Source organism: Leucoraja erinacea, chromosome 38 (genome assembly GCF_028641065.1).
Source record: "Leucoraja erinacea ecotype New England chromosome 38, Leri_hhj_1, whole genome shotgun sequence".
Lineage (NCBI taxonomy): Eukaryota > Metazoa > Chordata > Chondrichthyes > Rajiformes > Rajidae > Leucoraja > Leucoraja erinaceus.
Window position 1 is genome coordinate 7,592,611 of NC_073414.1, and position 26,668 is coordinate 7,619,278.

The 26,668-nt window shown below is 45.9% G+C and overlaps 1 protein-coding gene across 2 annotated transcripts in view; it reads right to left on the reverse strand.

Annotated features, from left to right (window-relative positions):
• Window positions 1-2,132: 2,132 nt before the first annotated feature.
• zgc:154093 (uncharacterized protein LOC777623 homolog) overlaps window positions 2,133-26,668 on the reverse strand; it is a 33,768-nt gene continuing 9,232 nt past the window's right edge. Inside the window, exons 1-2 of one of the 2 annotated variants that reach the window (XM_055663778.1) lie at window positions 5,883-5,978; window positions 2,133-3,332 (exon numbers count right to left, since the gene is read on the reverse strand). In XM_055663778.1, the coding sequence (XP_055519753.1) occupies window positions 2,395-3,120 (726 nt within the window). In that variant the 5' untranslated portion in view covers window positions 3,121-3,332; window positions 5,883-5,978 and the 3' untranslated portion in view covers window positions 2,133-2,394. Of the gene's footprint in view, window positions 3,333-5,882; window positions 5,979-26,668 lie in introns of those variants that run through there. The other variant, XM_055663777.1, reaches the window with a different exon arrangement.

The following is a 26,668-nucleotide window of genomic DNA, read 5'->3' on the forward strand; positions in this document are numbered from 1 at the left end:
GCTCGATTGTAAACATGTCTTGTCTTTCTGCTGACTGGATAGCTTTTCACTGTATCTCTGTACACTTGACAATAAATTAAACTGAATTTAGGTTTAGGAATCCAGATGTTCTCCACCCAGTGAGCTGTTGAGACACAAACAGTGTAAATACACTAATGGGTGATGTTTTGGATTCATTCTCATCGCTGCAGGGAGTATGTACCCAAATCCTAGCAAATAGTCTCAGTCCTTTCTTGGCCTGGGATGGGTAATAACAGCACATTGTGTGTATACAGTGCCCAATGTGTTCTGCAATGAACACTGTCAGGGGCAGCACGGTGGCTCAGCGGTAGAGTTGCTGCCTTACAGCGCCAGAGACCCAAGTTCGATCCCGACAATGGGTACTGTCTGTACGGAGTTTGTTCGATCCCCCCGTGACCTGCGTGGGTTTTCTCTGGGTGCCTTGGTTTCCTCCCACCCTCAAAGACATACAGGTTTGTAGGCCAATTGGCTTCAGGAAGTCATAAAATTGTCCGTATTGTTTGGTAGGTTGGTGTAGGGAGTGACGGCTGGTCGGCGTGGGCCAAAGGACCTGTTTCAGTGCTGTATCTCTAAAGTCCAAAACAAAAGTTGACCCCGACTTTGCAAGTTGATGTTAGGTCAGGCGGCCAAATGCTCAGTAGGGTAAATTTTAATGGTGGGGGGGGGAAGAGGTTATTCTGAACTGGGTCCACAATAGTTGAAGGCACACCCACTATAGGTGGAGTCAACAAACGCAGGTGCAGAAGGGGATTAAAACGGATGGGAGCCATGATATTGCAGGATTCTGGTTCTGGAGGCTGCCGCAGAGTCTGGGAGACACAAAATGATGGAGTAACTCAGCGGGACAGGCGGGAATGTCAGGAGAAGTGGTGGAGGCAGGTATAGTTGCAGTGTCTAAAAGACAGTTATGGATAGGACAGTTATAGGTTTGTTCTGGGTGGAAGGAATGGGTGGCGTTTTGGGTCGAGGCCCTTCTTCGGACCTCTTCGGAAGAAGGGTCTCGGCCTGAACACAATCCTTCTCACTAGAGATGCTGCCTACCCGGCTGCAAAATTCTTAAGGGGTTGGACAGGCGAGATGCAGGAAGATTGTTCCCGATGTTGGGGAAGTCCAGAACAAGGGGTCACAGTTTAAGGTTAAGGGGGAAATCTTTTAGGACCGAGATGAGAAAAACATTTTTCATACAGAGAGTGGTGAATCTGGGGAATTCTCTGCCACAGAAGGTTTGAGGCCAGTTCATTGGCTATATTTAAGAGTGAGTTAGATGTGGCCCTTGTGGCTAAAGGGATCAGGGGGTATGGAGAGAAGGCAGGGATGGGATGCTGGGTTGGATGATCAGCCATGATCATATTGAATGGCGGTGCAGGCTCGAAGGGCCGAATGGCCTACTCCTGCACCTATTGTCTATGTTTCTATGTTTCAGTGCAAACCATCTGCATCTGCAGTTCCTTCCTACACGGAGTCTGGGAGGATTAGTTGGTCTGCAGAAGGCGACAAATAGGGAGAATTGCTCAGCTGAAAACCAGCATGGCTGATTTAAAATGTAAGATGTTCTAAGATTATCAAATCACCACTGATGTTTAGCAGGGTTATAATGCAAATGATTAATGGTTCATTAATAATTCCAGCCACAACTTCATGCATATTTAATTCTAAGGTACACAAAAATGCTAGAGAAACTCAGCGGGTGCAGCAGCATCTATGGAGCGAAGGAAATAGGCGACGTTTCGGGACGAAATCCTTCTTTCAGAGTTTGTTTGAAGCCGTGTTTAATGGCCTGATGGCTGTGGGGCAACAGGAGCTAGGAAGGAAATAGGAAATAGGCAACGTTTCGGGCCGAAACCCTTACGGGTTTCGTCCCAAAACGTTGCCTATTTCCTTCGCTCCATAGATGCTGCTGCACCTGCTGAGTTTCTCCAGCATTTTTGTGTACCTTCGATTTTCCTGCATCTGCAGTTCCTTCTCAAACATCTTCAACTCTACTTTAGTATCCAATCGTGCATGCTTTCTACCATCTAAGTTCAGGAATTCAGCGGGGTTAAGCATTACTAGTTCCGCCTAATCCTTGTATCATCCTTTGAAAGCAGTTCAGTGAATGAAAAGCGACAAAACGTTATATATTTCTTCATTTAACTTTGCAAGACTCTTTACTCCAACATGGATGGAGTTCCACAGCTTCGAATAATAAAATTCATGAGTACATAAAAGCTGGAAGTATCCAAGTTTGTTCTCCGATCGAACTTGCAAGAAGGAGTTCCTCGGTCCATCGCTAGTAAATACTAGGATTCTGTTTGCCAGATTTGTTTTCTCATCTTCTTTTCGTTCACCACTGATTCACTGAACAAAGTCACGTCAGCTTTCTTTTCTTCTCCTTCAGTGGAGCTTGTACCCATCCATAATTCGGAGAACGTCATCCAGTATTGAAGGCCCCAAGTCCAAGTCCAAGCCAAGGGAGGATTCCGAACCGCTCATGTAGGAATTAGAAGGGAAGGGGCTGACATTGTTCAGGGACATCTCGCTGTTGAAGATCATGGCTCTCTTCCCGTCCAGCTGGCCGATGCCAATGACTGAGATTTCCGAGGAGGTGTGCGACGCTGCGGAGAGGGAAACGGACGAGCCGACCTTCTTGTCGAGCATCACCATGGTGGGCCTTTCTTGGTGGTTTTGGAAGCATTCTGCAGTGCAGCTGACTGACATGGACCTCTGGCCGGGGCCCTCTTCCAGGTGCAGCCGGGGGGGCTTTGGGGGAGCTTGCTCTTGGTCTTGTGACTCGCCGAATACAGGAAGGGAGATGGCGTTCTTCAGCAGGGTGGGGTGCCCGCCTGCCCCGTTGTTGAAGGGCCGCTCGTAGCCGTAGCCCTTCTCGGCGCTCTTCGAGGCGGGCCGCCCGTTGAGGCTCGGGAGGAGGTCGTACTTGCCCTGCAGGAAGGAGATGTCCCCAAACATATCGCCCTCGCCAGCCCTGCCAATGTGGGCACTGTGCCGGAAGTCACCCAGGGGAGGGCTGATCATGTCCCCCGACAGAACATCTCGTAGTCTCTGCTTCTTGCCCCGCTTGGGCGTCGATGTCTTTAGATACATGGGGGTCTTTGCAGGCATGTTGCACCAACTGGTCCACCACAGAGGAATCTAAAAAAAACAGGGACGAGTTCCTGGTGTCTCTTCAGCGTCAGGTCCTGGTTGATTAAAAGCCTTCAGCACTACTTGGAGATGGTTCTGACTTTAAAAGCACCTCCGCCGGCCCCGGTTATGCCTGGTGTGAACGGCAGACGCCAACACTGTACGATGTGTCACCTCGTATGCTTCACAGCCTGGAAACACACAAGCAAGGCAGGATTTCAGTGTTAAAGTAATCTCACGCACACAGTTAGGCGGGCATGCTTCAACCCTTCAATAGTCAATGGCATTAGGAGTTCAAATCATCTTCTTGTTTTACTTGAGTTTTGAGAGAGAGGGAGGGAGAGAGGGGGGGGGGGGGGGAGGGGGGGGGAGAGGGGGGGGGGGAGGGGAGGGGGAGAGGAGGGGGAGAGGAGGGAGAGGGAGAGAGGGGAAGGGAGAGGAGAGAGAGATAGAGAGGGGGGAGAGAGAGAGAGGGAGAGAGGGAAGGAGAGAGGGAGAGGGGAGGAGGGAGAGAGGAGGGAGGGAAAGGGAGGGGGAAGGGAGGGAGAGGGGCAGTGGGGGAGGGAGAGAGGGAAGGGAAGGGGAGGGAGAGAGGCAGAGAGGGAGGGAGAGAGGAGGAAGGGAAAGGGGGAGGGAATGGAGGAGGGAGAGAGGGAAGGGAGGGGAGCGAGGGAGAGGGGCAGGGATGGAGAGCGGGAGGGAGAGCAGAAGGGAGAGAGGGAGAGGCGGATGGAGAAGGGAGGGGGAGGGAGAAGGGAAGGGAGAGAAGGAGTGAGGGAGAGATGGAGAGAGGGAAAGAGATCCGGGTCCTTCGGAAGAGCTTTGGAAGAGCTTGCTCTTGGTCTTGGGTTTTGTGGGCATCACTCCCTCTCTCCCTCTCTCCCTCTCTCCGTCTCTCCCTCGCTCCCTCTCTCCCTGGTCTGGTCAGTGTACACTAGGAGGCCCATTGAGTCATCATGGGTCGAGGACAGATAAATGATTGAATTTATGCCCCATGGTCCAGGTACCAGTCTAGAAAATGTTCTCTTTAAAGTCTGCGATACAATACAATATAACTTTATTCATCCCAGGGGAGAAATTGATCTGCCAACAGTCACAAACAAAGATCCTATAGCGGAGATCTTAGGTCATAAACGCAAAATACATGGAATTAAAGTGACGAGTGGGAAGGATTGGGGATGTGCAAAGATTGTGGGGGTGGGGAGTCAGTCTCAGTCTACCCCACGACAGAAGGGGGGGGAGTTGTACAGTTTGATAGCCACAGGGAAGAAGGATCTCCTGTGGCGTTCTGTGCAGCATCTTGGTGGAACCAGTCTGTTGCTGAAGGTGCTCCTCAGGTTGACCAGTGTGTCATGGAGGGGGTGTGAGCTGTATTGTCCAGGATGCTCCGCCGTTTGAGGAGCATCCTCCCCTCTAAGACCAACCTCCCGTGAATCCAACTCCAACTCCAACTCCACCCCCAGGACGGAGCCGGCCTTCTTGATGAGTTTGTTAATCATATTGGTGCCCGCAGCCTTCGCCCTGCTGCCCCAGCACCAAACACCGAATAAGATAGCACTGGATACCACCAGTGTATTATATCTGCAGGGTCTTACTGCAGACTTTGAAGGAGCGGAGCCTTCTCAAAAGGTGCAGCCGGCTCTGTCCCAATGTACAGAGTCCCTTCTTGTCTCTGGAAGCAGCATAACCCATCCTCTACCCTCCAGTCTTGCACAGATCATATGATCAACCAACTGGTGCTCTATCCAATTCAGATTCAGATTCAGATTCAATTTTAATTGTCATTGTCAGTGTACAGTACAGAGACAACGAAATGCATTATCACTACCTATGCAACTACAACACAACATTATGCAAATGCAGTATCCACTACCTTTGACCAATAGAAACATAGAAACATAGACAATAGGTGCAGGAGTAGGCCATTCGGCCCTTCGAGCCTGCACTGCCATTCAATATGATCATTGCTGATCATCCAAATCAGTATCCCATCCCTGCCTTCTCTCCATACCCCCCTGATCCCTTTAGCCACAAGGGCCACATCTAACTCCCTCTTAAATATAGCCAACGAACTGTGTGGCGTCAACTACCTTCTGTGCCAGAGAATTCCACAGATTCACCACTCTCTGTGCAAAAAATGATTTTCTCATCTCGGTCCTAAAAGACTTCCCTCTTATCCTTAAACTGTGATCCTTTGTTCTGGACTTCCCCAACATCTGGAACAATCCTTCCTGCATCTAGCCTGTCCAACCCCTTAAGAATTTTGTACGTTTCTATAAGATCCCCCCTCAATCTTCTAAATTCTAGCGTGTACAAGCCGAGTCTATCCAGTCTTTCTTCATATGAAAGTCCTGACATCCCAGGAATCAGTCTCTGTATTCCCTCTTTGGCAAGAAATGTCTTTCCTCAGATTAGGAGATTAGGCAATGTGGCCTTTGGATGAGGTGCTCCTTGAACAGGTTGAGGTAGACGCTGGGCGCCTGTACGATTACTGGGGTAAAGGCCCTCCCTAGTTGGAGCCTCTGCTCTTGGTCTTTCTGCTTTCTTTGCAAGGTAGCCCTTTGTCTTTTGTCCCTCCTGCTCCTGTTCAAGTGACCACAGTGCAACTATACTAAAGCACCAACACACTTTAAGCAAAGAAGTTCAATCTCCGAAAAATACTTGCTGCATCGTTCTAAAACAACCTTGAAGCTCCCGCCCACAGTGCAGTTGCATCAATCCATATATCACTGTACACTTACCCTGGATCCGCCCTTGGCCTACGCCATCTCCCGCTTGCCAAACATTTGAACTCCGCTTCCCATTCCCACACCGACCTTTCTGTCCTGGGACTGTCAGAGTGAGGCCACACACAAATTGGAGGATTAGCACCTCATATCTTGCTTGGGCAGTTTACAACCCAGCGGTATGAACACTGGTTTCTCTCATTTCAAATAAACTCTGGCATTCCCTCCCTCTTATTCCCTCCCTCTTACATTCCCTCCCTCTTATATAGACTAAAAAACAGTTTTTACCCCACTGCTATAAAAGCACTAAGTGTGGCCGCCAAGGAACGCAGGGGCGATACAGACTAAGGGACTGTGGTAACGGTGAAATCGACAGAAGGATGGAGGGTTGGGTGTGTATGCGTGCTTTGTCTGTGTTTTTTATTTATTTGCTTATCTTTATTATTTTACCGTGGATGTTTCGTTAGCTTTAGAAATGTTTGAATGCTGCACTGACTGGCTGACATTTTAAATTTCGTTGTACATGGCCCATGTTACAATAACAATAAAGAAACTATTCTATTCTATTCTATTAGTTCCACTGTTTGCTTGTCGTTATCACCTCTTCTCCACCCTACAATGGGCCGTAATGGACTACACCCTTCCTGTGGTATCTGTTGCCAGCCCTGGCCAAAGATCCTTTGCTATAGGATCTTTGGCCCTGGCTTTCTCTCGCCTCCAGTTTCCCCGTTACCCTTCTCTTTGCTGCTTCACAACGCCGGAGACCCAGATTCCATCCTGACTACGGGCACCCTCTGTAAGGAGTTTATACATTCTCCCTGTGGCCGTTTAGGGTGCTCCAGTTTCCTCCCACATTCCAAAGACATACAGGGTTGTAGGTTAGACAAAAATGCTGGGGAAACTCAGCGGGTGAGGCAGCATCTATGGAGCGAACAAAATAGGCAACGTTTCGGGCCGAAACCCTTCTTCAGACTGATGGCCCTAAATGTTGCCTATTTCCTTTGCTCCATAGATGCTGCCTCACCCGCTGTGTTTCTCCAGCGTTTCTGTCTACCTTCGATTTTCCAGCATCTGTAGTTCCTTCTTAAACAGGGTTGTAGGTTAGGAGGTACACAAAAAAGCTGGAGTAACTCAGCGGGTGCAGCAGCATCTATGGAGCGAAGGAAATAGGCAACATTTCGGGCCGAAACCCTTCTTCAGGGTTGTAGGTTAATTGGCTTTGGTGAAAAATTGTAAATTGTCCCTGGTACGGCACGGATTTGGTGGGCCGAAGGGCCTGTTTCGGCGCTGTATCTCTTAACTAAACGTGTTTGCTATGTGCTTTGTATTGTACAATCAGAATATACATGATAGGCCAAAGACTGAGGCAAAATGCTGGTGTCACTCAGCAGCACAGGCAACATTTCTGCACAGAAGCAATGGGTGACATTTTGGGTCAAGACCCTTCTTCAGACTGAGTCATGGGAGAGGGAAAAACAGAAACGTTTCACGTGGTCAATGTTACCGAAGTTAATCCCATAATACTTTAAGGACAACGTTCTATGGCACTACAGATGAACAAATTAGTTAGGAAGACAACTAAGTCACTCAGGCCTTGTCTGCTCCGCCTCTTAAAACAGATCACTGCTGATTTTCACCTCAACTCTGAATTCCTGGCAACCTAAAGTAACCGTTATAGAATCAAAACTACCTCTGCCTCAATATTCAAAATATTTTAAAACTCTACTTCCATTACTCAAGTCCAGAGTAAAAACTATTTAATTGTCCTATGCATCCGATTCATTCCTCCTCATCTCCTTCCTAAAGGAACGTCCTTTAATTCTGGGGCTATGACCTCTAGTTCTAGACTCTCCCACGAGTGGAAACCAAAGATCTATAGTGGAGCAAGATAGACCACTCCTGCTAAATGCAATGGGCTGACGTGTAGTATGCAACGGAGCCGAACGTGGGCCTTTTTTTCATCCATTTCAGTAACCCGACCCGACCCGCAGTGTAATCAACGTTGCGGGGGAACAGTTTGTGTTAATAAATTATAATTCTGAAAATGAGGAGAAGATTTTTACCAAAGATGTTTGATTTTTACGAGGATGTTTCCGTAACCGGCTTCCGTTTCCACTCTAGTATCTTTGCTCCGCTACGGGATCTTTGGTGCGGAGACGGAAGACAGAGTGTTGTGAGTCTGTGGAATTCTCTGCCTCAGTGGGCGGTGGAGGCAGGTTCTCTGGATGCTTTCAAGAGAGAGCTGGATAGGGCTCTTACAGATAGCGGAGTCAAGGGATATGGGGAGAAGGCAAGAACGGGGTACTGATTGGGGACGATCAGCCATGATCACATTGAATGGCGGGTGACGGCTCGAAGGGCCGAATGGCCTACTCCTGCACCTATTGTTTATTGTCTATTGTTTTAACTAACACCAATACTTTAAACTAGACAACAACTTAAGTGAGAGGATGGCACAGTGGCGCAGTTGACAGAGCTGCTGCCAAGGGCCTGTTTCCATGTGGCATCATGAAATTAAACAGGGCCTCACCTATGCCTGAAATGGGTGAAACATAATCTCTGTATTTATGCATTCAACTCCCATAGCAATACAAAATAACATTTTGTGTTGGAAAGAACTGCAGATGCTGGTTTAAGTCGAATGTAGGCACAAACTGCTGGAGTAACTCAGCGGGACAGGCAGCATCTCTGGAGAGAAGAAGGGTCTCGATCTCAGACTGAAGAAGGGTCTCGATCCAAAATGTCAACCAATCAATCAATCAATCAGTTTTATTCATCCCATACACATTAAAATGCAGTGAAATGAATTTGCCAGCAGCAGTACCACCAAAAAAGAACACACAATACATAATAAAATTGAACACAAACATCCACCACAGCACTTCTTCGCTGTGGTGGAAGGCACAAAGAACAGACAGTCCTCCTTCTCTCCCGAGATGCTGCCTGTCCCGCTGAGTTACTCCAGCAGTTTGTATCTACCTTCAAAATAACATTTTGTTCGCTTTTCTTCATTATTTGACATTGGATAGGTATTGGTTTATTATTGCCACATGGACAGCTGCAGAGACATTGCAGATTTAAAAAAGTGCAAGGTGCACAAGCGAGGTAGATTGGAAGATCAGAAATCACTCGTAGCACAAGAGAGATCATTTCAAGAGTCTTTCAATGGGAAAGAAGCTGTTCTGGAAATCTGGTGGTGCTGGTTTCAAGCTCTGGTATCTTCTCTGCCCCCGGGGGAGAGAGGGAGAAGAGGAATGAGTGAGATACAAATGGGTTATTGATTATGTTGACGCTATGATTAAGAGGACACCAGACTGACGGCCCTGGACTTGGTATCTCTAGGGGACAACTCTCTAGGGCACAAGGTTCTTGATTCTAAGGCAGCAATCACATGTTGAATTCACAATGTTCACAAAGTATCAACTGTTTTTCTCAACTTCCTCAGGAAAAGAGTGGTTCAACAGAGGGATGAAATGCTGATTTATTCAAGCAACCACCTTGACCTCCTCCCTCAGGGTTTATTGTGACAAAGCTACACAGAACTTCCTCCCACATTGATTTTGTCCAGAAATATGAATGGTGGGATTTATAAATGCCTCCTTGGAACCCATTTTGGGTAAATGAAAATTGCTTAAAATCAACCCTTGAAAAGTCTGGACCATTTCCCATACCTTGCTTAGTTTACATTTAAAACCAGGTCACGCATTGAAGGTTTGGCGAGAATTCAGCACAAAAGGTTACATTGTAGAAACAAAGAACTGCAGATGCTAGCTTATAGCAAATATAGGCGCAAAGTGCTGGAGTAACTCACTCAGCATCTCTGGAGAAAAAAGGGTAGGTGATGTTTCAGATCAGGACCCTTCTTCGGATTGAAAGTAGTGGGTGGGGTGGAGAACTGGAGGGGAGGAAATCAGTGAGAGAAGGTTTTACGGAACTCCCATTCTTCATATTGCCAATTTTAACCCTGAATATATTCTCTTCTGTCATCATTCGTGAAAAAATGTTGCTTTTGCCTAAATTTAACAGAGAGTTTGCAAATAAGGAAAAAAGAAAAGAGTTGAATTACCACAGGGCGGGCACGGTGGCGCAGCGGTAGAGTTGCTGCCTCACAGCGCCGGAGACCCGGGTTCGATCCTGACTACGGGTGCTGTCTACGGAATTTGTACCTTCTCCCCGTGACCTGCGTGGGTTTTCACCGAGATCTTACGTTTCCTCCCACACTCCAAAGACGTGCAGGTTTGTAGGTTAATTGGCTCGGTAAATGTAAAAATTGTCCCTAGTGTGTGTAGGATAGTGTTAGTGTGCGGGGATCGCTGGTCGGCGCGGACCCGGTGGGCCGAAGGGCCTGTTTCCGTGCCGAATCTCTAAAACTAAAAGCTAAAATTTCACTGACAGAATGCCAGACATATGAATAGTAAAATAAAAGCAACGCAACCAGACCTTTATATAATTGAAGACATTTTGTCAGTGAACAAACTGCTGGCGGGACTCAAAGGGTCAGGCAGCATCTGTGGAGGAAGGTGGACAGACAACATAACCATATAACCATATAACAATTACAGCACGGAAACAGGCCATCTCGGCCCTACAAGTCCGTGCCGAACACATTTTTTTTCCCCTTAGTCCCACCTGCCTGCACTCATACCATAACCCTCCATTCCCTTCTCATCCATATGCCTATCCAATTTATTTTTAAATGATACCAATGAACCTGCCTCCCCCACTTCCACTGGAAGCTCCTTCCACACCGCTACCACTCTCTGAGTAACGAAGTTCCCCCTCATGTTGGTGTAAAACTTCTGTCCCTTAATTCTGAAGTCCGGTGGGTCGAAGGGCCTTGTTTGCCGAATCTCTAATCTAAAAGCTAAAATTTCACCCTATTCTCAAAGGGAAAAGCTTTATATCCACGTCAACTCTGTCTATCCGCTGGTCGGCGCGGTACCGTGGTGGGCCGAAGGGCCTCATCATTTTAAAGACCTCTATCAAGTCCCCCTTAACCTTCTGCGCTCCAGAGAATAAAGACCTAACTTATTCAACCTTTCTCTGTAATAACAGCAATAAAGAGATTAATTCATTCATTCATTCAACCTATTTACCGCTAAACTTCTGTCCCTTAATTCTGAAGTCATGTCCTCTTTAACATAATGAGTTGGCTTCAGACGGAAGGATGTCATCTGTCCTTTCCCTCCACAGATTAGGGCAGTACAGTGGCACAGCGGTAGAGTTGCTGCCTCACAGTGCCAGAGACCCGGGATTGATCCTGGCTACGGATTCTGACTATGTGGAGTTTGCACGTTCTCCCCGTGACCGCGTGGGTTTTCCCCGGGTGCTCCGGATTCATAGAAACATAGAAACAAGGTGCAGGAGTAGGCCATTCGGCCCTTCGAGCCTGCACCGCCATTCAATATGATCATGGCTGAACATTCGTCTCACACTCCAAAGACGTGCAGGTTTGTGGGTTACTTGGCTTCTGTAAATCGTCCCTAGTGTGCAGGGTGGAACTAGTGTACGGGTGATGGCTGGCTGGAGTGGACTCGGTGGGCTGAAGAGCCTGTTTCCAGATGCCTGACCCTTCTGAGTTCTTCCACTGTTAGTTTTTTCCCCTCAAGATTCCAGCACCTGCAATCTCTTGTGTCTCCAGGCATTTGTCAATGTTAAAACGTCACTATAGAGTCAGGGGACCACACACAGTCCATTCCCAACAATGCTCGGGTCAAATGTTATGAGAGAGAGATACACACACACACACACACAATAAATTTGCAGAAATGTTCCAATGTGTATTTTGAATTCACATCATATTCACTTGTAAATATGTGGCTTGTGTAATATTGGGTGGGTGTTCATTAAACATCGCAGCATATACTGGTGTCGATATGTTTCTGTGTAAAAAAGGAAAGACACCAGGGACTGCACAAGTTGTGCTATGGAGCAAAAAAACAAACTGCTGGAGGAACTCAGCAGGTCAAGCAGCATCTGTTCAGGCAGAGGGAGGGTTAGTGTTTCAGGTCAAGACCCAGCACTAGAACTTAAGAACAATAGGCCTCTGGTACAGACAACTCAAAGCATTATATTGACACATTCATATTCTTTCCACATCCCACCGTTTGGAGGCAAATGTAAAGTTTAGTTGAACACAAAAAGCTGGAGTAACGCAGTGGGTCAGACAGCATCTCTGGAGTAAAGGAATAGGTGGCTGAAGGATTCAGTCTGATGAAGGGTCTCAGACCAAAACGTCACCTATTCCTTTTCTCCAGAGATGCTTTGGACCTGCTGAGTTTCTCCAGCTTTTTGTATCTATCTTCGGGTTAAACCAGCATCCAGTAGCGGACTGGGTCTAAAAATATTGGTTGCCAGGAGACAAAGGGGGCCCACTTCATCAGGGGCCCACTTGATATAGGGGGCCCACTTCATCAGGGACCCACTTGCCATCGGGCAAGCTGACACCCTGGCCAGTCCGTCACTTCCAGCAACTGTAGTTCCTTCCTACACAAATTTTAGTTTAGTTTAGTTTAGATTAGAGATACAGCACGGAAACAGGCCCTTTGGCCCACCGAGTGTGTGCCGACCAGCGATCCCCGCACACTAATACTATTCTACACACACTAAGGACAATTTGCATTTATACCAAGCCAATTAACGTACACGCCTGTACGCCTTTGGAGTGCGGGAGGAAACCGGAGATCCCGGAGAAAACAGACGCAGGTCACGGGGAGAACGTACAACCTCCGTAGAGACAGCACCCGTAGTCGGGATCGAACCCGGGTCTCTGGCGCTGTGAGGTACCAATTTTACCGCTGCGCCACCGTGCTGCCCAAGGTTTGGTCAGACATCACGTTGAAGGAGTAGGTCTAGAAAACAGAGAGCTTTTGGAAATGGAAAAAAGACAAATCTGCTAATGCCTGTATCTACCCATAACTTATCCATAAGTACCCATAACAGCTGCATATCAAATCTCGTTGCACCTATGTGCAATGACAATAAAAGATATTATTATTGTTGTTGTTGTTGTTATTATTATTATTATTATTATTATTATTATTATTATTATGCAGCATTTATTATTTGTCCAGGTTATTGTATGCATGTTTGAAGGAAGAATAAAATATTAATTATCTTTAAAGGTCTAAGCTACATAGAGTCAAGGCATCTTTCAAAGACCACTAAGGTAAACGTTGTCAAGCAGATCTCGGAATCGAAAGGCAGTCATTTAAAGTTCCACACCAAATAACTGACCACCTGACACCGAGGAGGAGCGTTGCTGTCAGAGGAGCTGTTAGAAATGCTAAGCTACTTTCTTGTGCGAATGTGAAAAGATCCTGTGGCCACTTCTCTGTAGAAGAGCAGGGCCTGGCGGAATGACCCATATCTATCCCGCAGTCATCTAATTCATGGCTAGTTGTTGGGAGGATGGTTTATACAGACTGCCTGGTACATTGCAACTATAGATCGACTGTATTTTATAGGTAGATAAAAAATGCTGGAGAAACTCAGTGGGTGAGGCAGCATCATAAGAAAGAACTGCAGATACTGGAAAAATCAAAGGTAGACAAAAATGCTGGAGAAACTCAGCGGGTGAGGCAGCATCATAGATGCTGCCTCACCCGCTGAGTTTCTCCAGCATTTTTGTCTACCTTCGATTTTTCCAGCATCTGCAGTTCTTTCTTAAACAACTGGAAAAATAGAAGGTAGACAAAAATACTGGAGAAACTCAGCAGGTGAGGCAGCATCTATGGAGCGAAGGAAATAGACAACGTTTCGGGCCGAAACCCTTCCTTCAGAAGACATAGGCTGTTTTGGGTTTTTGAGATATCCTGAAGTTGTAAACTGTGCTACAGAAAGCATTTTCTGCATCATCATAAAGACACTGCCTCACTACAAAACCCGCCTGCTACATGCTGGTCGCTGGGGTAGATAGTGGAGAGGGAGAGCCTGCGGAAATACCTTATTCCCACCCAGCTGAAGATGCCTCCAGCCTCACAGCGCAGGCAAATTCATCCCCACCCAGCCCGTCAGTCTCCCAAACACTCACTCACTCCTTAAGTCTGCCGTTCATAATCCGGGAAGAACTGTACCCTTGGGGTGCTGAGAGGGAAGGGAAGATGTTTGTCTTTGTGGTGGTGGCATTACATTGAAAGTGGTATAGGTTACTGACGGCAATTGTAGACGCTGGTGGGATGGAAGGCAAGGAGATGAAACAGCTCTTCACCCCCCCCCCACAACCTCCACCCCACCCCGAAACGTCACAAATCCTTTTGCTCCAGAGATGCTGCCTGACTCGCTGAGATACTCCAGCACTTTGTGCCTATCTTTGGTACAAACCAGCCTCTGCAGTTCCTGGTTTCTACTATCACTTATCTGTGAGAATTGGTGAGAATTGAGGTAGGGAGATGGAACAGATAGATGTGCAAGAGGGAACTGCAGATGCTGGTTTAAACCAAAGATAGACTCAAAAAGCTGGAGTAACTCAGCGGGACAGGCAGCATCTCTGGAGAGTAGGAGTGGGTGACGTTTCGGGTGGAGACCCTTCTTCAGACTGATAGATGGAACAGATAACAGGTTGAGAACCCCATCAACTGCATTGGAGGAGAGGGCAAGGTTCTTCAGAGCAGATGCAATGGATCCAGGGACAGTTGGAGAAAGCAATGGTTTCCTAACAAGCTGGGTGGGAAGATGGGTGGTCAAGAACCTGTGGCTTTGTAACAGATATTGTTTGCTAACCAATCCTTGGAAATGGAAGTAAATATTTCATGATTCAATTATACTTTAATTTCACATGTGTCTAGGTACAGTGAAATTCTTGGTACTTGCATACAATCCGGTAAAATCATACAGTAGACCTCATCTTGGCAGTACACAGAGTCGCCACGTTTCTGGTGCCTACACAGTTACAACAAGGTCCATGGAAGGTCTATATTGCCTTGTAGTGGTGAACCGGGCCCGCCATTGCATGAGGCAGCTGGGCCCTCTTTCGATCTTAGTGGCCACCTCCCACTTGGCCCCCCTTAGGTCTCGGCGCCCCCCCCCCCCGGTCAGGTCCCCCTTTGATCTGGGTCGCCCCCCTGTTAGGTGCCCCTTTGATCTCGGAGGCCCTCGTCACTGGGTCCCCTAGGAGGCCAACAAAAGGAAAAGAAGATGGACACAAAACTCCGTAGTAACTCAGCAGGACAGGCAGCATCTGTGGAGAGAAGGAATGGGTGAAGTTTCGGGTCAAGTCCCTTCTTACACAAAGGGAAAAGAAGAATCAAAGATGGATTATGTGAAATAGGATGGAAATTGGCAACTAAGGTAATGAATGAATGTATGATTGAATGAATGAATGAATGAATGATTGAATGATGAATGAATGAATGAATGAATGAATGAATGAATGATTGATTGAATGAATGAATGATTGATTGAATGAATGATTGAATGATTGAATGATTGAATGGATGAATGAATGAATGAATGATTGAATGATTGAATGATTGAATGATGAATGAATGAATGGATGCATGATGAATGAATGTATGATTGCATGAATGAATGAATGAATGAATGATGAATGATGAATGATGAATGAATGTATGATTGAATGAATGAATGAAAACGTTATTGTCATTCAGATATACACCTAGACACAGTGCACCTTGAACGAAATTTTGTTGCATTTGACTCTCCAAAATCAGTAAAAAGTGCTAGGTGCATCCATAAAAATGCCTCTCAGTAATGCCCCACGATCGTACGTTAACTTGCAGCCTGCCTGCTGCAAGTTATGGAGCCGGACCTTAGAAAACTTATCGCTATCCCTAACGAGAGTCAATGCAGCCGCAGCCAACCAGGGTGCCGCCATTTAATGAAACGTTTCTGTACAAGAGCAGGAAGCACAAACATTACAGTCGCTGGATATGCAATTGTTTCATTTTATCTGTAGGTTCCTCCTCTCAATAGATAGCTTTTGATAATAAAAACAAACAATAATCATACTATTCAGAAAAATAATTATTGTTTCTACAGCAAAGGAAGTTCAGAGATTCAAAAAGGAACACCCATCATTGATTGATCCAACTTGGCTGTAGCATCTACAAATACACCTTGAGGAACCCATACACATGCTCCGTTGGTTGGGAGATTGTGTAAATGCATTAAATGTGTGTTTAAGTCACAGAAGGCAGCAGAGATGGCGAAAGGAGAGTGTTACAAGTGGAGTGATAAAACTGTGCAAAATCAAGGACAAATGAGAACGAAAACAGGACATAATACCTCAGAAGAACACAAAGAGAAAGGGACACAAAAAGCTGGAGTAAATCAGCGGGTCGGGCAGCATCTCTGGAGAAGAGGAGACTCAAGTCTGAAGAAGGGTCTCGATCAGAAACGTCACCTATTCCTTTTCTCCAGAGATGCTTTTTGCGTCTGTGGAATTCTCTGCCTCAGAGGGCGGTGGAGGCAGGTTCTCTGGATGCTTTCATGAGAGAGCTAGATAGGGCTCTTAAAAATAGCGGAGTCAGGGGATATGGGGAGAAGGCAGTGGAGAGATAAGTTTTTTTGGCCTTCATTAAATAAACATTTAATGTTTATGTAAATTATGTTGTGTCTTGGGTCTATTTGTTTGTAATGTATGGCTGCAGAAACGTCATTTCGTTTGGACCTCAAGGGGTCCAAATGACAAATAAATTGAATCTTGAATCTTGAATCTTGAAGGCAGGAACGGGGTACTGATTGGAGATGATCAGCCATGATCACATTGAATGGCGGTGCTGGCTCGAAGGGCCAAATGGCCTACTCCTGCACCTAATGTCTATTGTCTATTGTGTCTATCGTCGGTTTAAACCAGCATCTGCACTTCCTTCCTACACAAAGAATGAGGGAGTTTAGAAAAATGTTTCTTGAATGTGAGTAATATTGTGCCTTTGAACTGACTGGAATTTATTGGGAGTATTCCTATTCTTTGTGTAGCAAATCTGTTTCATTTACACTAGGCTGGAACTCTCCTGAACTAACATCGGGATTTAGAAATGACATCTGCGGAGAGGTCAAATTCTTAACCTCACCCAGTTCACAAGCTTCAGAGTGGTGTTTCCACAATAAACAGCAAGACTAGTGAGATTAGATTTAATACTATTAACTGCAGTAGAAGCCTTTGTAACAGGAAGTATCAATCTAGTTTAATTTCTATCTTAAGGGATAAATTTCATAGATCATAGTTGCAAATTTTAAATCTCAAGCTCATAGTTCTCAACTGACATTAACAACATTCTTGCCTTCCTGACAGACAGTAATAGGTTTAATACAGAACATACTGTCACGTATAGCGCAGTCTGACACTTCATTAAAGGATTGCCAGAGGAGCTGCCACTACTGAATCATTCATCAGGCCCCATTGTTGAGACAAAGAACTGCAGATGCTGGTTTATACCGAAGATCGACACAAAGTACTGGAGTAACTCTGGGTCAGGCAGCATCTCTGGAGAAAAAGGATGGGTGACGTTTCGGATTGGGGAAGGATCCCATCCAAACCACCCATGTCTGAAGAAGGGGTTTGGCCCGAAACGTTGCCTATTTCCTTCGCTCCATAGATGCTGCTGCACCCGCTGAGTTTCTCCAGCATTTTTGTGTACCTTCGACTTTCCAGCATCTGCAGTTCCTTCTTAATCATCCAAAAGAATAGATTTACTGGGCTTATATTCACTGGAATTTAGAAGGATAAGAGGGGATCTTATAGAAACATATAAAAGTATTAAGGGATTGGACAGGCTAGATGCAGGAAAAATGTTCCTGATGTTGGAGGAGTCCTGAACCAGGGAGTCACCGTTTAAGAATTTAGGACCGAGATGAGGAAAAACTTTTTCACCCAGAGGTTTGTGATTCTGTGGAATTCTCAGCCACAGAAGGCAGTGGAGGCCAATTCACGGGATGTATTCAAGAGAGAGTTAGATATAGCTCTTAGGGCTAACGGAATCAAGGGATATGGGGAGAAAGCAGGAACGGGGTACTGATTTTGGATGATCATATTGAATGGTGATGATGGCTCCAAGAGCAGAATGGCCTACTCCTCCTGCACATATTTTCTATGTTTCTATCCTTTTACTCCAGAGATGCTGCCTGACCCGCTGAGTTACTCCAGCAACTATTGCGGTTATACCATTAAAACTACGATCATCTGCATTTAGTTACAATAACTCCATGGCGATACAATCCACATTATTAATGTCCTTAAATATTACTACATACACCACGAGTTGGCAATTTCCAACAACATTTCTGGTTCAGTTTATGCTGCTTCAACATTTGTTTTGCACAGAAGATAGACACAAAAAGCTGGAGTAACTCAGCGGGACAGGCAGCGTCTCTGGAGAGAAGGAACAGGAGTACAGAGAAGGTTCACCAGACTGATTCCTGGGATGTCAGGACTTTCATATGAAGAAAGACTGGACAGACTCGGCTTGTACTCGCTAGAATTTAGAAGATTGAGGGGGGATCTTATAGAAACGTACAAAATTCTTAAGGGGTTGGACAGGCTAGATGCAGGAAGATTGTTCCCAATGTTGGGGAAGTCCAGAACAAGGGGTCACAGTTTAAGGATAAATAATAGTAATAATAGTAATAATAGTTTCTTTATTGTCATTGTAACATGGACCATGTACAACGAAATTTAAAATGTCAGCCAGTCAGTGCAGCATTCAAACATTTCTAAAAGCTAACGATACATACACGGTAAAATAATAAAGATAAACAACTAAATAAATATCACGAACAAAGCACGCATACACACCCAACCCTCCATCCTTCTGTCGATTTCACAGTGTACCACAGTCCCTTAGTCTGTATCGCCCCTGCGTTCCTTGGCGGCTACATTTAGTGCTTTTATAGCAGTGGGGTAAAAACTGTTTTTTAGTCTGTTCGTCCTTGTCCTTGTAGATCTGTACCGTCTGCCTGACGGCAACAGTTCAAACAGGGAGTGTCCGGGGTGGGAAATGTCCTTTATGATATTCTGGGTTTTTTTGGTGCAGCGGGAACTGTGTAAGTCCTCCAAGGTAAGGAGAGGGCAGCCGACAATCCTCTGGGCGTTGTCAATGGCCCTCTGGAGCGCTTTCCTCTGAGCCGCTGTGCAGCTGGTGTACCACACGCATACACAGTACGTTAGTATGCTCTCAATGGAGCACCAATAAAAGGACAGCAGCAGTCTCTGAGTGATGTTGTTCTTCCTGAGCACCCTCAGGAAGTGCAGTCTCTGCTGGACCTTTTTCAGCAGCGCAGTGGTGTTCACGCTCCACGTCAGGTCCTCCTCAATATGGATTCCCAGGAAGCGGAAATCCGCCACCCTCTCTACACAGTCCCCTCTGATAGTCAATGGTACCATGTCCGTTTTATTCTTCCTAAAGTCTATTATTAATTCCTTTGTCTTTAAGGTGTTGAGGAGCAGGTTATTTTCTTCGCACCACACTGTCAGCTGCTCCACCTCATCCCGGTAGGCGTACTCGTCCCCCCCGGAGATGAGTCCCACCACTGTAGTGTCATCCGCAAATTTGACAATGGTGTTGCTGTGGTGGGCGGGGGTGCAGTCATGTGTGTAGATGGTGTAGAGCAGGGGGCTCAGTACGCAGCCCTGTGGAGAGCCGGTACTGAGGCTGAGGGCCGTGGATGTGTGATGGCCCACTCTGACTCTCTGGCTGCGACCCGACAGGAAGCTATTTATCCACGTACAGGTGGAGTGTGGAAGTCCCAAGTCCCCCAGTTTGTCCACCAGTTTGTGGGGAAGGATGGTATTAAAAGCAGAGCTGTAGTCCACAAAGAGCATCCGCACGTAGCTCCCCCGCTGCTCCAGGTGAGACAGTGCAGCATGGAGAGCTGTGGCTACAGCGTCCTCTGTGGATCTATTTGCTCTGTACGCAAACTGGTGGGGGTCAAAGCTTCGGGGCAGAAGTGATGTGATATGACCCCGGACCAGTTTTTCCAAAACACTTCATCACCACTGCTGTCTGTACGGAGTTTGCACCTTCTCCCCGTGACCATGTCGGGGGAAATCTTTTAGGACCGAGATGAGGAAAACATTTTTTACACAGAGTGGTGAATCTCTGGAATTCTCTGCCACAGAAGGTAGTTGAGGCCAGTTCATTGGCTATATTTAAGAGGGAGTTAGATGTGGCCCTTGTGGCTAAAGGGATCAGGGGGTATGGAGAGAAGGCAGGTACGGGATACTGAGTTGGATGATCAGCCATGATCATATTGAATGGCGGTGCAGGCTCGAAGAGCCGAATGGCCTATTCCTGCACCTATTTTCTATGTTTCTATGTTTCGGATTGAGACTTTTCTTCAGACTGAGAGGGAAACGAGAAAGAACAAGTGAATAAACAAATTACCCGAAACGTCACCCATTCCTTTCCTCCAGAGATGCTGTCTGTCCCGCTGAGTTACTCCAGCTTTCTGTCTCAACCTTTGGTTTAAACCAGCGTCTGCAGTTACTTCCGACACATTTGTTTTACACACCTGACTTCTCACCCTCAGCCACCCCATTAGTCTGAATGCTTTCCAAATTTACATGTCAATTGTCTATTAAACTGACCAAGCGAAATATCAATTAACAGTAAGTGCTTCTTAAACAGGGGATAATTGTTATAGCAATGACAATCAACATCTCAGACTTACAATAGAAACAATTTAAACAGCTGACTCTCAAATTCCTGTGCGTTGTAAATACTGTATTTCCCAGAGAATTTAAAATGCTTAAAATATTTTAAATTCAAATTTTAGGCCCAAGTTCTTTTCTATCGTTCCTCCCTCTCCTTTTCAAATCCAACCTAGCAAGATATCAGCAGGTCAGGCAGCATGTCTGGAGGACAGTGACGTTTCGAGTCGAGACCCTTCTTCAGACTCCTACATTTTTCTGCTCCTCTGCGGGGTCTGAAGAAGGGCCCCAATTCAAAACATCGCCGATCCACGTCCTCCAGAGACACTGCCTGATCTGCTGAGTTACACACTGAACCTCTGAGTTACTCAATCACTTTGTTGGTTTAGATTAGCCATACGGTGTGGAAACAGGCCCTTCAGCTCCCCGAGTCTGCAACAACCAGCCATCACCCCATCCAGTAGCACTGTCCCACACACCAGGGATAAACGGGGTACTGATTGGGGATGATCAGCCATGATCACATTGAATGGCGGTGCTGGCTCGAAGAGCCGAATGGCCTACTCCTGCACCTATTGTCTAATTTACAATTTTTACCAAAGCCGAACTCTGTACGTCTTTGGAGTGTGGGAGGATACTGGAGCACCCAGGGAAAATCGACATGGTCACGGGGAGAACGTGCAAACTCCGTACAGACAGCACCCGTGGTCAGGATCCAACCCGGGTCTCTGGCACTGTTATGCCCCTGTCCCACTTAGAAAACCTGAACGGAAACCTCTGGAGACTTTCAGTATCAGTATATCAGTATATCTTTATTGTTATTTCCTGAGTACTCACATACCCAGAGGAAACAAAAAAACGTTGCTCAACCAGTGTCCCTTCAGTGTGCAGTACAAATAACAACAAGTAAATAGAAATAAAAATACATATATCATGAACAAATTAAATTAAATTAAACTGATCTGCTGAGTTACACACTGAACCTCTGAGTTACTCAATCACTTTGTTGGTTTAGATTAGCCATACGGTGTGGAAACTGGCTCCACTTTGCGCCCCACCCAAGGTTTCCGAGCGGTTCCCGGAGGTTCCTGGAGGATTTTGTCAGTCTCCCTACCTGCTTCCACTACCCGCAACCTCCGGCAACCACCTGCAACCTCCGGGAACCGCACGGAAACCTTGGGTGGGACGTAAAGAGGTCTCCGTTCAGGTTTCCTAAGTGGGACAGGGGTATAAGGCAGCAACTCTACCGCTGCGCCACCGTGGTCTAGAAAAGATTCCAGCACCTGTAGTTCCTTTTGTACACATTTGACAACCATATTTGCTTACATAGAAATAATGGTACATTTCATTGACTGCAGATCATCTTGGAATGCTCCCAAAAGAAATGAAAGACCATATGAAGAAATAAATACAAGTTCCTTCCTTCCAGCTTTATAGTCCAGTTACAGATGTCACAGATAAACTGAATTAACCAAAGACACTCATGTTTATAGTCAGCATTTCTGTGCGAGAGTTCTGTTCAATGTATTTTTATCAAATTGTTGCCATGTGTAACACATATTCTTATTAATATAGAGAACCTCTAGGTGAAAGGTCAAGGCTTCTCATGCAGGGCATCAACAAGCTTGAGCAGAGCGGAAGATGAGAAAGGTTCAGAAGTGTCATCTAATACCTTTGATGGAGTAAACGGGGTGAAATAGTTTCATGAGAATTTAAGAAGGAACTGCAGATGCTGGAAAATCGAAGGCAGACAAAAGTGCTGGAGAAACTCAGCGGGTGCAGCAGCATCTATGGAGCGAAGGAAATAGGCAACGTTTCGGCCCGAAACGTTGCCTATTTCCTTCGCTCCATAGATGCTGCTGCACCCGCTGAGTTTCTCCAGCACTTTTGCCTACCTGTGAAATTGTTTCTCATGGGCGAAGGGCGGAAAAACAACTGGCTTAGTTTTCAGACAAATGGCAAATGAGCCAGAAATGATCTGAAGAAATGTGCAGGAAGGAATTTATTTTGGACCAGCTCCGCTAGGCAGGGAGAGTGTTAGTAGAGGGGAATTGGCTGGTTCTGCGGTCGAGAAAGAAACAGAGGAGTTTAAGGCCTTCCTGGTGGGGGGATTGAGGTACAGAGGGACAGAATGTCCGTCTGAAGAAGGGTTTGTCCACTTATTCCTTTTCTCCAAAAGTGCTGCTGAGTTACTCCAGCATTTTGTGCCTATTGTCTGAAGAAAAATGGTTTCACTTAAGACGTGGTGAGGATTTAAATGCCTGATGTGTTGATAGAATCAAATACTAATCTTGCTAATGTAGTTTTCGAGCAGGAACGCGAGGGAGGAACACACTGCGGGGACCTGGAACACAGAGCAATGTGTGGGACGGAATTGGAGATGCACTGAAGATATAGACATAAAGTGCTGAAGTAACTTAGCGGGACAGGCAGCATCTCTGGAGAAAAGGAATGGGCGACGTTTCGGGTCGAGGCCCTTCTTCAGACTGAGAGAGGGAGACACAAAGAATATGTGAGCAATGGTTGGGATCACATTCGACACACAACAAACTGCAGGCGCTGCTTACAAAAAAACTCACAGAGTGCTGGATTACCTTAGCAGGTCAGGCAGCACCTCTGGAGAACACGGATAGGCGACATTTTCAGGTCGAGACCCTTCTTCTGACATGCTGCATGACTTGCTGAGCTACTCCAGCACTTTGTTTGTGTTAAATGGTTGGAACCAACGGGACTGTTGTTGAAAAGTGGCAACCTGGAATCATTAGGCCTAATCCTGTCCTCCTGTACGGCAATAACCCCCCTTTAAAAACAGTAGGGGAAAATTAGGGAAATTAGATATAGAGTTTACCGAATCTTAGAGTCTGGAGCAGGGTCTCGACCCAAGACGTCACCAGTTCATTCTCTCCAGAGATGCTGCCTGTCCCGCTGAGTTACTCCAGCATTTTGTGACTTATCTTCGGTGTAAGCCAGCATCTGCAGTTCCTTCCTACACATTACATCTGAACATGTCACCATTTGATCCAAACTCTTTTTTTCAATGCATTAAGCTCAGAATGAGGATTGCAAAGAATGAATGAATCAATCAATTAATTAATTAATCGATTAATTGATTAATTAATTGATTTATTGATTGATTAGCTAATTAATAAGTTTATTGGCCAAGTATTCACATACAAGGAATTTGCCTTGGTGCTCCGCCCGCAAGTGACAACATGACATACAAGTGACAACATGACATAGGAATGATTGTGCAGCATTACAGTCAATAGAGAAAAAAGCTTCAAGTAGCATTGATTATAGCAGTCAAGCATTTGTGCTATCTATACACAGTTTGTACGTTCTCCCTGTGACTGCGTGGGTTATCCCTGGGTACTCCGGCTTCCTCCCACACTCCAAAGATGTAGTGTGAAGTCTGAGTCTGAAGAAGGGTTTCGGCCCGAAACATTGCCTATTTCCTTCGCTCCATAGATGCTGCCGCACCCGCTGAATTTCTCCATTTTTGTCTACCTCCAAAGATGTACATGTTTGTACGTTAATTGGCTTCGGTAAAGGATTGTAAATTATCCCTAGTGTGTTGGATAGTGCTAATCTGTGGGGATTGCTGGTCGGCGTGGACTTGGTGTGTGGAAGGGCCTGTTTCCGTGCTGTATCTCTAAACTAAACTAAACCCTGTTTCCAAATCTCTACCCATTCTCGTATGATCTCCTCCAGCCCCGTGACATTTCTGACCACCATTTAAGTGCTCATGAGTAGTTGTATCTGCTCCACCATTGGGAAGTACGCCTTTAATTGCCTAGACCCTGAGCTCTGGATTTTCCTCCCTAATTGTCCTTGTTTCACATCTCTTGGGAGATTGCAACCTTCACATGGTCCACCCTGTTTCGACGAATGCAATCAACCCTGCGTGCACAAACAAGTAAGATCAAATAGAACAAGTTGTCCTACAACTTTAGGCTGTACACGCCATACACAAGATCTCTTTCTCCCATTTAACAATGCTACTTTAAACCCTTCTCTTCCACCACACTATTGGTCATCTATCTTGTTATCCTCTTATGAATCTCACTTAAATTTTGTTTGATATTGCCCCTGGGAAGTGATGTGGAACATTTACTGTATTAAAGTTCAGGTTAAATAGGTTGAATGAATGAATGAATTAATCTCTTTATTGCTGTTATTACAGAGATAGGTTGAATAAGTTAGGTCTTTATTCTCTGGAGCGCAGAAGGTTAAGGGGGGACTTGATAGAGGTCTTTAAAATGATGAGAGGGATAGACAGAGTTGATGTGGACAAGTTTTAACCCTTTGAGAATAGGGAAGATTCAAACAAGAGGACATGACTTCAGAATTAAGGGACAGAAGTTTAGGGGTAACATGAGGGGGAACTTCTTTACTCAGAGAGTGGTAGCGGTGTGGAATGAGCTTCCAGTGGAAGTGGTGGAGGCAGGTTCATTGGTATCATTTAAAAATAAATTGGATAGGCATATGGATGAGAAGGGAATGGAGGGTTATGGTATGAGTGCAGGCAGGTGGGACAAAGGGGAAAAAAAAATTTGTTCGGCACGGACTTGTAGGGCCGAGATGGCCTGTTTCCATGCTGTAATTGTTATATGGTTATATGGTTATATGTTGTATCAGGATGTGTGTGAAGGGTGCAGGCCCCTTTATAAATCTGTCTGCAAGCAGGATTTGGAGCCAAATCCAATAAGAACATGATTTAACTTGTTGTTTAACCTGTCTCAATTTGCTTTCTTCTACAGGTGTCCTTGCTTATCTCAACCACAAATCCAAGCCATCATTTCTACCTAAAGAGGGTTACATTTTGAATTGGTTGTGGTGAACCACTAATTTGGCCTTCTTACACTCTGCTAAATGGTGGGGGGGGGGGGGGTTTCTAAGCAACTCGAACGGCCAGGAATGAAGGAGACTACAAAAAGTGTTGAGCACAGCCAGGTCCATCACGGGTACTAACCTTCCCGCCATTGTTTAGTTTAGTTTAGAGATGCAGCGCCGAAACAGGCCCTAAGGCCCACCATATCTGCACCGCACAGTAATAATAATAATAATAATGGATGGGATTTATATAGCGCCTTTCTAGATACTCAAGGGGCTTTACATCGCATTATTCATTCACTCCTCAGTCACACTCGGTGGTGGTGAGCTACTTCTGTAGCCACAGCTGCCCTGGGGCAGACTGACGGAAGCGTGGCTGCTAATCTGCGCCTACGGCCCCTCCGACCACCACCAATCACTCACATTCACACGCAGGCAAAGGTGGGTGAAGTGTCTTGCCCCAAGGACACAACAACAGTATGCACTCCAAGCGGGATTCGAACCGGCTACCTTCCGGTTGCCAGCCGAACACTTAGCCCATTGCGCCACCAGTAGCATTAGTCCTACGCACACTCTAGGGACAATTTACATTTATACCAAGCCAATTAACCTACAGACAAACCTACAAACATGTACGTCTTTGGAGTGTGGGAGGAAACCGAAGATTCTGGAGAAAACCCACACAGGAGAACGTACAAACTCCGTACAGACAAAGCAACCATAGTCAGGATGGAACCCAGGTCTCTGGCGCTGTAAGGCAGTAGCTCTACCGCTATGCCATCGTGCTGCCCATTGAAGAGATCTATAGGAGGAACTGCCTCAGACGGGCAGCCAGCATCATCAGGAACCCACACCACCTTCCCCATGTATTCATTTCACTCTTGCCATTGGGAAGAAGGTATAGGAGTTTGAAAACTGTAACGTCCAGGTTCAAGAACAGCTTCTTATCAACAACCTTTGGGCTATTAAACACTGCGAGCACCAACCAAACTCCGAACTGCCAGGGTTGCACGAGGAATTTTGAGCTTTGTTTTGCATTTTTGCTCTATATTATTTTTTTATTTGGTGAACTTTTTCAATGTTTATTATATTCTCTGTTGAGTACTGTGTTCACAAACCTGCAAGTAAAAATGTCATTGTTGCAGTCTGTACATATATGACAATAAAACACTCTTGACTCAAGCATTCTTGGTAAAATGGAAATACAAGAGACTGCAGATGCTGGAATCTTCAGCAAAGGAGAAAGTGCTGGAGGAACGCAGCTTCAACATGAGGTTAGTGCCCACTGTGAATTGTCAAAAGCCATAAGGAATAGGAGTAGAATTAGGCCATTTGGCCCATCAAGTCTACTCTGCCATTC